This window comes from Austrofundulus limnaeus, unplaced genomic scaffold (genome assembly GCF_001266775.1).
Source record: "Austrofundulus limnaeus strain Quisiro unplaced genomic scaffold, Austrofundulus_limnaeus-1.0 Scaffold9, whole genome shotgun sequence".
NCBI lineage: Eukaryota > Metazoa > Chordata > Actinopteri > Cyprinodontiformes > Rivulidae > Austrofundulus > Austrofundulus limnaeus.
Genome location: NW_013952411.1, coordinates 3393160 through 3407251, shown reverse-complemented (window position 1 = coordinate 3407251; position 14092 = coordinate 3393160). Strand labels below are relative to the sequence as shown.

At 40.3% G+C, this 14092-nt stretch overlaps 1 protein-coding gene across 4 annotated transcripts in view; it reads right to left on the bottom strand.

The window, feature by feature from the left end:
* tle3b (TLE family member 3, transcriptional corepressor b) overlaps positions 1–13653 on the bottom strand; it is a 31459-nt gene extending 17806 nt beyond the window's left edge. Inside the window, exons 1-7 of one of the 4 annotated variants that reach the window (XM_014001545.1) lie at positions 13157–13653; positions 12511–12746; positions 11932–12032; positions 11655–11718; positions 9905–9949; positions 2652–2714; positions 2207–2311 (exon numbers count right to left, since the gene is read on the bottom strand). In XM_014001545.1, coding sequence (XP_013856999.1) covers positions 2207–2311; positions 2652–2714; positions 9905–9949; positions 11655–11718; positions 11932–12032; positions 12511–12534 — 402 coding nt within the window. In that variant the 5' untranslated portion in view covers positions 12535–12746; positions 13157–13653. The remainder of the gene's footprint in view (positions 1–2206; positions 2312–2651; positions 2715–9904; positions 9950–11654; positions 11719–11931; positions 12033–12510; positions 12747–13156) is intronic. The other 3 variants (XM_014001546.1, XM_014001547.1, XM_014001548.1) reach the window with 3 other exon arrangements.
* Between the last annotated feature and the right edge of the window lie 439 nt (positions 13654–14092).

The following is a 14092-nucleotide window of genomic DNA, read 5'->3' as shown; positions in this document are numbered from 1 at the left end:
TAAAAGTTAAAACTTAATTCCAACTGTAAATCCTCTCATTGCAGTTGTCCAACCTTTTCTCCACTGACCAAGTGGTTATTATTTGATGTGGTATCTCTGGTCTATTTTGTTTATCAGACAGATGCTGACAAAATGCAAGAATGCAACATTTGAGGCAAACACTTATTGCAGTTTACCAGTTTTTTTTGCGATATGCCTATTGCACAGGCCGTTACTGCGATGATAAATTTACGATACATTCTGCAGCCCATACATATTTATACACACACAATTACACATCATGCTAATTTTTTTAATGGTGATTTATTTATTTATCTTTCATTTTTTGTTAATTTCAAATAAATGAAGAACTGAAATGTTTAACAAGTTAGTGCATTCACTCTGACACTATTAAACACACCTTTTTCTTTTTATCTCCATCTCTTAAAATGTGTTAACAAGTAACTACAAATCGTGCTCCTGATCTGGCTGCTGTAGAAAGCTACCTGACGCTTTCTGAATACCTCAGACTCACATAATGAGATGCCAGAGCAGCGATGCCCACACTTTCACTATGCAGATGTGAAAATCGATCACCTAAGACTTCCTCTCTCCAACAATTATATCCTGTTTTCCTCTGTGCATGCTCTCTCAGTCTGGCCACTGCCCAACCCAAAGAAGCCAGGGTCAGGCAGGACTCTGGCTGAGTTAGCTGAGCGGAAAAAAAGAGGAAATAGTAAGCAATTACCTTAAAATTTGAGGGTTATGCTCCTGCCTCTTTTCCCTTGATTAAATTTTGGCATGTGCCCCTCATTAGATCCGATCCCCTACCACTGGGACAAGATAATCACTGATTAACCTCTGCTAAAGAGGGCTAATCAAAAGAGTGAGCTTTTAGGCTTAAAAAGACAAGCAGAGCAATTCAACACAATATTTATTTGACCAGAGTTGACTATTTTGCTTAGTATTGTAGAAACAAAGGGTCAATTACAGCTTTTTTTATGTGTAGTCCCTCCATTAAAGTCTCAGTTTCTGCAGAATCTATACACTCTAAAGGCCTAAACTAAAATGAACTGAATTCCTGCATCATTTGAATCATTTATGAGCATCAGAGTATAAAAAGCTTATTTTCAACAGACTTTGATTTATAGTTCAATAATTTGAGGAATTTCAAGTGAGAAAGTGTGCAAGCAATACTACAGATAAACTTAACAGTAACAGTTAAAAACTAAGATTATTTATTTTTTATTTTTAACAAACATTAAAATAAAAAAGACCAAGACAATGCTGTGCTGACTTTTAAAGAGTTATCTACATCTACATTACAACTAACATGTGGCTCCACTGGTTCAGAGAGCACCAACAATGCTAAACAATAGTAGTTAGTTAATAATATCACATGACRCCAGCAGCTGTGGTAATCATCAAGGAATAATGAGTAAACACTTGCAAGTTTGAACAAAAGGAGATTTTCCTGTTCTGTGTACTCGGCCACAACGCCTGGATGTAGCCTAAACTTTAATCACCTGAGCATTACGGAGGTTCGGTACTGCCAARGTTCCCACTGCGGTTATCTCTGATACAATCGCAAAGCTTGTCCTGGCCTGACCACTTCAAGCCTCCTACTATTGGGCCAGAGGTGGAGGTAAGCCTGTTGGCTAAAACCTTTTATGTAATTAAAGCGCAACCAGAGTGAAATCCGAGAAAAGGCACAATCTGATCTTAGTCTGGACTGTGTTGCTTTAATTTAGGCATTCTTTGACTCTCTACACCCTGTGTGCACTGATAGGTCATATTTAATGACCAATTAGAAAAATTGCAGCTGTGAACACAATACTGACAGACATTATTAACATTGAATTAAAAAAAAAAACCTAATAAACCACTGGAGCAGAGACAAGTCTGCACACATGAAGAGGCCTTGGCTTTGCTAGTTTATACTCAGTCTGAAGATTCAAAAACTAAAAACAGGAGGAGTAAACGTCTGCTGATTAACTCACTAAACAGCTTTTTGGTTCTTTTCATTGTTCTATTCTCTCCAAACCTAATACTTTTATCAAATTATCTTTAAAATGCAATACTTGAGCTGAAGCAGAAAAAAAAAACAAAGTTAATGTAGCATATCTGAATAGCCTATATAATGTCTCAAAGTGCTAGTCCTCCTCAGTGCATGCAGTTTTGTCCCTGTCCTCGGGTCAAATAAAAGAAGAAAAGGGGGTATACACACAGTCAGAGGCAGATTGGGAAGTCCACGTACCCCGATGATAGCATTCAGCTCAGTCATTGTCACCTGCTTAGCTCGTTCAACAGCCTGAGCCACCTGCTGTTGATGCTGCAAGTCACAAATGCAAAAGATTAGTCATGATACAAAAATCACATCATTTAATAAAAGTTCACTAGTTCTCAAGTCTTTATAAAAAATGATACTTCAGCTGAGAAGAAAGCATATCATTGTTAAATCCTTAAATTCACACATAAAACCATTTATACAATGGATCTGTGGAGCTGTACAGCAAAATGATACAGAACAACTGTACAACAACTTGTACAAAGCTTTATAATTCCACAAGAACTTCAAATAATTACAGTCAATATATATATTTTTTCCTTTACATCTAAAATGGTTAATCTATTAATATTTTTGGGGTGCAGCTAATAAGGTTAACACTCACCTCTTGTGACAAGAACGGCATGATCTGAGCCAGAATTGCATTGAGACGTTTGGCGATTTCAGTCTGTAAGGGGGAAAAAAGGAAAAAAAAATTAGAATAGCAACCTCCCATTACACAACAGATAAACTGATGAATTAGCTAAAAAAACATTATTGTTTGCAACGTCCAGCAGGGTCAACCATGTATTTCTAACTAAAGTGGGACCGCCCAGGAACAAATTCACCATCCCACCCACCCCCTCTTGCATCCATTAGGTTCAAGGCTTTATTTCATTAGGAGGCTGAAATATGCTAATACCATCTGGCTGGAGAGAGTCTAATGAGGTCCATACTTCATAATTACAGCCCATAAAGAGGGGGGTAGGGCATGCTACAGCAGACAGGTTAACTCTCTTGCCTTATCTGTCAGAGGAATCTTTGGTATCGACCACATAATATTAGCTGGCAGAGTAAGATGATACTGCGAGGCTTTATGTTCACGGAGCACTTTACAGAGCTGCATTTAGACAAATAGATGTGCTGCACTGCCCGTCTACTGCACTTGAARGTCCCAAGACATTTTGAGCAAGCCAATTTCCTTTTCCTTTTTAAATTCTGCTCTTTCTACATAGCTGTGGAAACTGAGAAGAGGAGGACAAAAGTGGAAAGCAGAATAAAAGAGCACGGACAGAGCATGTGAGAGGTGATGAATGGCAAAGTGAAGCCCTCTGATTTGACACGAAGGTAATGTGGTTTGACTGAACAGGAGGAGGTGAACTAATTGATTCCAAGAGATTAGGGGTGGAGGCCCAGCAGGTGTGTGTGTGGGTTGAAGAGGTCCTTCCCGCCATTTTATACGCTGCCGCATTCCACTCATTTACTCCCTTAACCTTGTTTGACTGTGTAAAGGGGAGGGAGGGGAAACAGGAGGTGCCATTAGCGTTCAGCAAAATCTCTGTGTCCTTTTATTTTGTAGGGGGAGACAGGAAAAGGGGGGAAAAGAGGGGGAGGGGAGGAGAGGAGCAGACCTTCGCTGTCCTGTCAGGAATTATCTCACAACCCCCATCTGACCTCAAACACACTACGCTTTCTCCTCGCCGTCATCCTCCAAGAGCTTCTTCACACCCCCTTGTACTAATCTCCACTATTCTCCTTTGTGCTCTCTCCCTACTTTTTCCTTTCTCTCATCTTCCTCTCTTCTGTTGCTGGGGCAACACTATCTGGCATGGCTTATCGTTATGTAAATTGGACAGGGGCTCTGACCAGAACAGCCTGTAAAATCATATTAGGCGCAGCACAGAGGCAGGTCATTAAAGTGAATTTTCGGCCTGTCGATCTGATCGGCACGGGAAATTAATGAGGGATAACTGGAAATAGGGAGGAGGGTAGGGGGCTGCACCTGGGGGTAAGCTGAAAAAAGGGAGGGGTGGGATACTCTTTGGGGACTCATAAAGCATCATCATTAGTGGGGGTTGTACACAATGACACCAACGGGGTAAGAGTGTTTTAGTGTTACACTGAAATAGCTGCAGGGGGAGCAGCATGGGGTTTGTGGAAACAGCTGTATGCTGATATTCTGCTATTAGAGCAACATCACAAGCCCCCCAGATACACGGGAAGGAAAATCACCACTTCAGAGCCACCATTGGAGCTCAGAAACATATGCAAATTTTAAGCGCATTTTGCCTTTTTTGTTGTTGTTTAATTGTTAGTGTATTGTGCCACATAAACAATAAAAAAGTTTTTTCAGGCACATATGARAAAAGTCAAGCTGAGCTGGTGCTTAGGATTTTTATATGAAACAAGTTACCCTTGCATCAGTTTTTCTTTACACATTTCTTACTAGGAATGTGACAGCTTAGACAATATGAGGGCAAACAAGATGCACTTTAACCTGGAAATATACACCAGAAACCCTTATTGCTTGTGACAAGTCATCTGGTGACACCGCTCTGTTCAGAGTTCAGCCCATGTAACAAGAGCAAACAGATGTACAGTGTTTTTTGTAAAATAAATAAAATAAATTAAACTGACTGCTATTTTTAAAAGGGAAACATGAAGATAACATTCAATGAGTCACAGCACTGACAGTGACTCCCACTTTATTTTGAAGAATCCATTTTCCACACTGCTTTTCAGAAGCAGACACAGAAAGAGTTTATTGTCACTTAAAGCTGCTGAAAACAGAGGCCTTTGAGCTCGCAGAGGCTTTTCACTGCAACTCCACTATTACAGGTACTCAGCTTAGTCTAGTAGCTCCAGAGCCTTGAGAGGCTYGCTCTCTCCATTGCATCCCTCTATCAATGGTGTGTTGAAAGCCGTTTGGCTGTCTGTCGCTCCAGGCATTAGCCCCCGAGTGGAGAGTATTCTCTGATGAGCATTCAATTGGCGAGGAAAACAAGTGGCATATGATGGAAGGCAGAGAYGGTTGTTTGGGAATTATCTTCTCAGCCAGAACCAGGGAAGAAAGAGGCACTTAGAGGTACCTTGTTCATTACAAATGCATGAGGAAGATTTTGCATGTGCATGTCTATTTTGAGTCTATAAAAAAAGGGATATGACACGCTTTTCTGCAACGAAACATTTGGAAATGAGCTGTTTTCAAACAGATTACAACTGATATCATTATAGCTCAAGTCATGTTGGCAATCTATCTATACGTTAATTAAAAGTCTGCAGCATCTATACACTGGCATCCACATGGTAATTTCTGCCACTAACTTGTTAACGCGCACACACCCAAACATTTATTGTATCGCACCACTTTACCACCTTTTCTTGCCTGACTATCAAAATAAAGGCTGTCTCACACCCTCCAGTAACCTCATCAACTTCTCCTGAGAGTGCGAGTGTGTGTTCTCCTCGTCAGTTTGTTTTGGCTTTGAGATAGATCGACCATCATCACCTTGGCAAACAATTCCAGGAATCCTGTATAAATTATTCATTTGCACAAGCTCTGTTTCTCTTTTCCCCTGATCCTCCTTTCACCTTCTTCCTTGAGGAAACAGACATGATCTTCTTGATAAAGCCCACTTTTTCGTCTTTCCTTCAGTCATTCAACAAGTGAGGAATTGGACAAGCAAAGCACAACCACAACAAAATGGCGTCCAAAGGTTAAGTGAAGCGGAGTTGTGCAGGCAAACAGAACAGRAAAGATAGTTTCACAGTGACTCCTTGGGATTAATTTATCTTTTCAATTCACATTGCTTGTGACTTGCCAAAGCGGGAGACAAAATTAAAATGTAGGCAAGCACGCAAGCGATAAACAGGGACCACAACAGAGAACAGAGGTACTAAAAAAAACTAAACAAGGCAACCCCCACCACACCTACAACACAGTCAGCAGGGCATGTTGCTGAGGCAGCTTAATGAGCTGCGCTAATTAAAATCACTTATTGACAGCAAGCAAGGGTGATTACCTCCACCCTGCACTTTTTGCCATCATAAGAGACACTGTCAAAACAAATTACCTCCCGGCAGCCACACAGATCCCTTTCATGACAACCACTCAGCTCTGCAGCAGCACAGGGAAAACGGAGCGTCTGCAGGAACCTCAATTACAGCATGTTTGTGTGAACAGACACAAATAGTGTTTTCATGCTAGGGATATTTATATGTGCATATGTGCACATGTTTATGCCCCTTTTTAATCCAGCTTTGTTGGGGTAGCAACAAAGTGAATTTCAAATTATATATATATATATATTTTTTTTCTTTTTACAGTGCGATAAAATCTTYAATACAAGCAAAGTAATATACTTGCCTGCATTCAATAATCCATCCCTCCTCTCTTTTCGTATGAATACAGAGACAGCTAAGGGCTGCCTTGTTTACCTCTCGCTGATGTCATCACAAACACTTGTTCATCAGGGAGAAAAAGGAGGAAGGGTGGCAGGAATAATAAATTATTCAGAGGGCTCTCCACTGGGCTTATTGACAAACAAAGGAGATGCACAGGACAAGTCGATTAACCCATTTACTCCAAAGCCTCTTCAGACTCCATCCACCTTTTCTCCCCCGCCTGTTTTGTCCACCAGTATTCATCCACAACAGGCAGCTCCACCCCTCCATCATATGCAGCTTCAACCTCCTTATTGTTGATAAGTGGCTGACAGAAAAACTCAAGAATGTGGACGGGGGGTGGGCAGGTTTGGCTCTTTGATAAGTAGAAAACACACCTTGTTAGTGCGCGCACACACACACACACACACACACACACACACACACACACACACACACACACACACACACACACCACGTGCCAACGAAAACGTCAACAGCAGATGAATTGAGCAGTGTGCTGCTGTTCCAACTGGGCCACCCTCCCACTGATGCCATTAACCTTCTGGATCTCAGGGCCTCCACCCCGCCGCCATTCGTCTCTGCCTCTCTCACAGACTCCCACTCTCATACATCATATCGCACAACTAATGACACAAGGGCCATCATTCACATCACCCCACTGGGTGGTGGGGAAGGGGTGGGAGGGGCAAGCAATGACAAGGGGGGTGGGGTGCTGAATGAGTGTGTCTAAATCAAAAAATGTAAATGGAGGATAGAGAGTAAAATGAAGGAAGTAGAAATAAATAGAATAAAAGAATAAAATAATTTTCTGGGAGTTTTACACAAATGACTGAAAATCTTTGGTGATATCATTACAACACAGAGTTGATCTGTAGTTTATTAAATTTTTTTTCAAACCTGCAATTTGAGTTTTAGAGGAAAGGTATTTTTCTTTCAGGTCAGTCTTGCCTAAATTAGATCATCTGTTCAAGCTTGTTTCTGATCAACTTGAAGTTCTCAGTTAGATTACAGACAGCTAAATTTATACCTTTGATATGGAGCACAAAAGTACCCGCTGAAGAAGAGTTCATAAAATACCTTCACAAATTTTACAATCACGTTAATAATTTACTGAAAAAGTAAATAAAAACAAATAAATAAYCCTCTTAACTAAAGTAATCTGCAAAACACAATATTCTAACAATCTCTAATATGACTCAAACTAATATTTTTTGTTTACTTTAAAAATGTTATTTAAAATTTATGGATGCAAAAAGTTGCTCTTTGCCTTTGTGACACATTTATAAAAATGAAACTACAGAAAGGAAGTTCGTAAAATGTTGAGTTCATCAGAGGTGACTTACTCTGAGAGCTAGGTACTGTATGCAACAATCATTTTTCATGCATCAGATTCCAGCGATCAAACATGAAACGTCAGAYGTACAACATTCATTAAAACAATCTGTTGACATGAAAGTGGTTATCGAGTCATAGGGAATAATTAACATTATATATATTCTACTACAACTGCAGAATTTGTTTATTTCTCAACAAATTTTTAACAAAGTTGGAATTATTTTTGCATCTAATAAAATGGGTTTTAGAAAGATTTGAGGACTTTTTTGTCACATACCTACAAAAGGGGACATTAAACATCTGATTACAGAAAGGCAGATTCCAATAMGTCCAGTAAACTCTGAGTATCTTAACTTTGAACTAAGCATACGCACACTGGAGTACCAATACCTCAACACACCCTTTGTGACTGTTTAAAATTGAAACAAGTTCATTTTTTTATGTTTTAATCTCTAATAAAGAGCAGAGATGCAAAATTCTGCTGTTGCAATATTTTCTTTTACAGAACATTGTTTCTAATTTTATACATAAAAACCACTACACTGACACATTTAAAATGTTGTGCATAAACATTGTTGGATTGGGATTAGACATTTACACAGTTTACTTGGATTGTTTTATATAAAACACCACCTTGTACTAATCAGTGGTGTCCAACCCTGGTCCTCGAAAGCTATTATCCTGAATGTTTTACTTGTTCCCCTGCTTCAGCACACCTGATTCAGTGACTGAATCACCTCTTCAAGTTCTGCAGACATCTGTGAATCACCCATTCATCCAAATCAGGTGTTGGATAAACCTCTAAATCATACATGATAGTCTTCAAGGATCAGGGTTGGACACTTCCTGCTGCAACTAAATGTCAAGTTCACAAACATTACTTCTCTTATTAACCTGCAGCTAAAACACTGCTGAAATAATATTTTCAAGACTATTATACTCCAGGTTAACAAGCTAGCAAAAGTAACGAAACATGGCAGGTGAGCTGATCAAAACTTAAGAATCCGACCGCAACCAAGCCAAGTCAYTTTTGTTTGGGAACTTTTATTTCCTCGTAGCTTTCTACAGGAAGGAAAAGTTAATTAGGMTAATTATGTCTCTTGCTTGTTGATTATCATTTATCATCTTGTCCTCATTCTCTCCAAAAGTAGTTTTTTGATATTTGCATCACATCTTATACCTGTTGTTGAGGAAAAACAATTTTCTTTCTTTAAACTTTAGGCAACTAAAGACAAAATTATAGATTTTTTTCCTAGTTGTCAGGTTAACATACAGTACCATGAATCCAGTCTCATACAATGTAACCGGTATGGAAGCCAAAATTATGAAGTGCAGTTTGTCCCGAGGGCAGTTTTAGTCTGAGGAATGTACTTAATAATGATAAGTGTTCTTACCAAATGAATCAGAAGCACATAGTTGTCATGTTCACACACTTATCTACTGCTGCTTTAAAGTCAAATTTCATAAATCAACCCAGAAAACAATAACAAGGTTAAAAAAATAATATGACAATGAAGTAAACACTTATTTTATCAGAAAAATATCAGTATGTTACTTTGTTGGGTTTGAAGCTAGCTTTAACTAATCTCCCTACATGATGAACCTAAAAATAACAGCTGAACGCAAACTGATAAAGAAAACGTTTTCAAATTAAAGTGACGTGTTCTGATTATTTTAATCTTTCTGCCACCCAGTTCCACAGTGGTGTAGAACAAACTGTAGATATTTTCTCATTATCCATCTGCAGGATGCCTCGTACAGGGTGGCAGATACACTAATGAGCTCTTAGCCTCACTGGCAACAAGGATGCAGACAAAACAGCACCGACATGTACGGTGTTTGCACACAAACGCACACTTAGAAGTACAAATCACTCACAAACACACTCTAAGACTGCCTGCCAAATACTTCACCTTAATCTTATCAAACCACCCCGTCAGGCAGTGTGTCCTCACTACTATTTACCCTGTCAGCATTTTTTACTACAAGGAGCCAGCATGGGCATGTCTCTTAAAAGGTATTATAAGGAGAAGAGTAGAAACTAAGGTCAGGTGTGCATGAACACATTTATAGTTCCCAGACATAAGAAAAAAAAGTGTTTTACACACACACATCATCTGTGGTATGGCTACATACCTGTTTGTGCATCTCAATGTTGAGCCCATAGGACATCTCATAGTACTGTAAAACAGAGGTAGAAATATAAAAGCATTAAAATACTATGATATACTTTAAATGTAGACATCTGGATAGAAATCCCAATTAAATCTAGACTCATTTTAATAAAACGCTGAAAAAAACAATAGTTGTTAAAGGCACACTTAAGGGACTTTTAAGAACACCTGAACAATAATAAAAAAAAATAAGTTCAATTATTTTCAAAACTGGTGACTCACTCAAAAATACACTGCCATTAACCAGAAATGTTAATGATTTCATGCCCTGTTGCTTCCACAATAACGGAACGTGTGTTTTCACTTGTTTGACGTCATCTTTAAGCACAAACAGAACCTATGATCTCAAAAACCATGAAGGAACATAATATTATCTGTGACTGATTTCTCAAAGCTAAACCCACCAATAGATCCAAATGGAGGTGTCATTTGTCTTGTTTGTTAAACACACAAATACACACCACCTTCCACTGATTATAGATACTCCCACCATCTTGTCCGTCGATAAGATTTGTAACAACTGGTTGAAGCAATTYCTTTCACACACAAACATGGAAATCATGTTCATACACAACACAGAGGTTGCATCACTTCTCATAAAGACTGTTCTTTCTTCACACACAGGATAAAGAACCTTGGAGCTGGACTGTATTTATGAAGGTTTCTTTGCCTCCAGCCAACTCTAAATCTAATGTGGTGTATCAGTTTTATTGAAATATTTTTAACCCTTTATCGCACTTTGACAGCCAGCAGGTGTTTATCTCAGTTCTTACATAAGAACTCAATAAGATGGTGAAAGCACGGGAACATGTGCCCAACAATGTGCTTTAGTTTTTAGTAAACTCTACAAATAAGTGAGCAATAGTTTGTTTGCTATGGAGGTACGATCCCAAAATCTGATCCCGCTATCAAATTTTTTGCATTGGGAAAGATGAAAATAAAACTATTTTAGGGGGTTTAAAAGTTTAACTTGGACAAAGATGGCAGGAACTGTGTTTCTGAAAGAGCTTTGTGGGATTATTAGAAGGCTCTGGAGCAGGGTTGGCTCAAAAATGCTGTTACTCTGCAGAATGTGTGATTATCTAATAGGCCGTGAGTTTATTTACATGTAGTGTGGTTAACTGAAATCTGATCACCAGAGGTCACTCAGGACCCATGTGGTGAAGCACTGAAGAAGCCAGTTCTGCACATGTACTTATAAAGAGCGGTCCATTTGTGAACCAATCAGCAGCAGAACACAACAGCCTCAGAGTCTGAGAAAAGCTGTGGGTGCGAAACAAGTTTCACTTTATGGAGTTGATTTTATTAGAACTATAAACAAAAAATAAATAAATAAACACACACACATACAGGAAACCCACTGATTCAGGCACAAAACCCAGAATCGACTCCTGGTGGGGTCATGTTGGGTGTGCGAGAGGTGGGCGTGGGGAAAGGGTCAAAGAGAGGAGCCACAGATGTGGGGGCGGGGGCGGTCAACACACCCCCATAATCAATGGCTGGACATTTGACCTCAGCTAGAATTTCAGCTGCCCCCTCCGCTCACCCCCACCCTGTGCCTTCTCATCCAATGAAAACACGAGTGTGAGTCAACGATCTAACAAGATCTTTGAAAAACAATCGGGCTGCACCACCTGTGACTGTTCACCTGAGGCAAAAAGGAAGGGCAGGGCTTTAAATCACCGTCACAGATTTACAATTCTTACACTCACCATGACATAGTGACGCTGCATTTCTGTCTTTTCGTTGGCCAGTTTATCGTACTCCACTTTGAGACTTTGTGGAGGAGAGAGGGAGAGACAAATAATGTTATCTATAGACAGTCAGACATTGGAAAGCAAACAATTTGATAAGGGATGCAACTTAAACAAACGTCTAGCACGTTTCATTTGATAAAAGTCGTTTTGATGCTGAAGCAAAAACAGTAGCAGCTTCCTCTTCCTATTGTTGCCAGGAAGCCACCGCTGTTTACAGTCGAGCAGTCGTTACCTGTGGTACTGGGCCTGCAGGAACTGAAACTCGTCTTTGATCCGATCGCAGGACTCTGCCACTGTGAACTTGAAGCCAGGCTGGCCTGGCTGGTGAGGTGCCTGAAAAGTGCAATTGTGTGATTACCACAAGTGGAAATAACATCTTCTCTCTCGCCACCTTCCTTTTTTTTTTTTTTTTTTTCTCAGTAAATTTAGAGATTTGCCTTCTGGTGGTTTGTCCTTTCATGTCTCYGGTGCCATAACAGGGTAATAGAGGAGGGTAGCTTTGGTTTTTACTCATCATGAGTTATCTCAAATGGTTACCACTTAATATTGCATGGTGACYATAGCTAGTTTTAGTGCATAAACAGCCCTTTTAGGTTGTTAGAAACAGAACAAAACGTACCTAAATCCACCTATAAGGAACCCTGCTGCAAATAAACATCTCCCAGTTTCCCTCCCGCCCGTGTGAAACGATTCAAAGCWTTATAAATAGCAAGGTGTGGATCAGCAGCTCCATTCACAGCTAATGAAGTTATTTTTGAAGGGTGGTTTATTTGCATCAATTTACAAACAGTGCCAAAAGACAGCTACTTACCGGATGCCGGCCTTGTGGATACATGATGAGTTCTTTACACAAGGGAATCAATGTGTTGTTATTTTCCTCCGCGCTCTCTTTACGGTAATCCCAGAGAAGGTGCGGTAAATCGCCGCCACCCCCTCCCCAGTACGTGCAGGATGGCGGCGGACAAACAAAGCCCTTTTTTCGGGTTAAGCGCTCTCTCGAACCCCGGCCACTGGAAGTAGTACCAGGTATTCAGTCTCTCCTTTTACCTAAACAAATTTTAAAATGAAAAAGAGCACRTTGAGGAGCGAAATCAAGTAGCTAAGCACAACCGAGAAGGTTAAAACAGTCTAAAATGAAAATGAGATCGTGTGTGATGCTTGTAGTAACTCTTCATCCCTAACCATCCGCCTCATTTGCGTTACAGCGAGCCAAACAACATAACCGAGTTTGATCTCGTTTAGCAAATATATCACAAAGTTTGCACTTTTCACAACACCCGCAACGACACAATGGTTCATTTTATGCTTCTACGTCGGATGAGTTCTTTCCCATAAGAGGAAAAAAAACAACCATGGGTGTTTTTGTAAGGTCCAGCGAGCTGAGAAAACAAGGTGCTGCGTTCAAAGTCGGCTCCATGAAGACACACCACCCGCCTTGTTAGTGTCGCCCTTTTTACCTTTGTCTCGACAGATTCCTCCCCTCCTCGGCGCAGGTAATAAATAAATCCACAACGCTTAAATATATATGACACGGGTGAGAAAATGTCTGTCGTCGTTTGAGGGTTTTCTTTTTCCCTTTACACGACGTCTTCTTTTTGGGGCCCCTGAGAGTCCTTAAAGCCCGGAGATTCCGAGGAGGAGAGCGTCGCTCCGGTCCTCTCTGTCGGACGCTGGAAACCCCTCGGACCAGGACGAGTTGTTAACCACAAACAAGTTGGAAAAACAAAAGCGTGTGTTAGATCCAGTTAGCGGTACGCGAACCTGCCGGAAAGTCCCGGTATTAAAAAAAAATTAGCGAGTAAATCAGTTGTTTTTGTCAAAAAAAAAAATGTCGACCGTTGTGAAATGCACCGCCAGCCTTTCGTTGGGTACTCGGTTCCTCCGCCGCGCGCTGTACCACACACAGACTGTGCACTAACACGAGGACCTCACTGCCGAGAGGGGGCTCCGAACCAACCAATCAGACACCACGAAGGAACCCAGCGCTCACAGCCAATCACAACACGCAGGGCCCCACGTGGGGTGACTTAAAAACAGGCGTTCTGATTGGACGGTAAACGTGTGACTTCACACGGTCGCCATTTTGGATGCGAAGTGACATTCTTAGCGTTCAACAACTTGTTCAAAACAACGATAATAATATATATGTTTGTCGAGTGCTGCAAGCCAGCGACTTCCATACAGAAGACGTCTATCAAACCCCGTCCGTTTAAATCTACAGCTTTAATACACATAATTATTCACGCTATACTCTCCTTATTTGCAGTGTTTTATTTGTTTAAGCGATTATAAAAGAATATGATGAAAGCTTAAATGATTTCAAAGCCTTGCATGTTTGAGGTCCTGTTTCTACAGTCAAACTGAAAAACACGGGGAGCTGGCAAAACAACAGG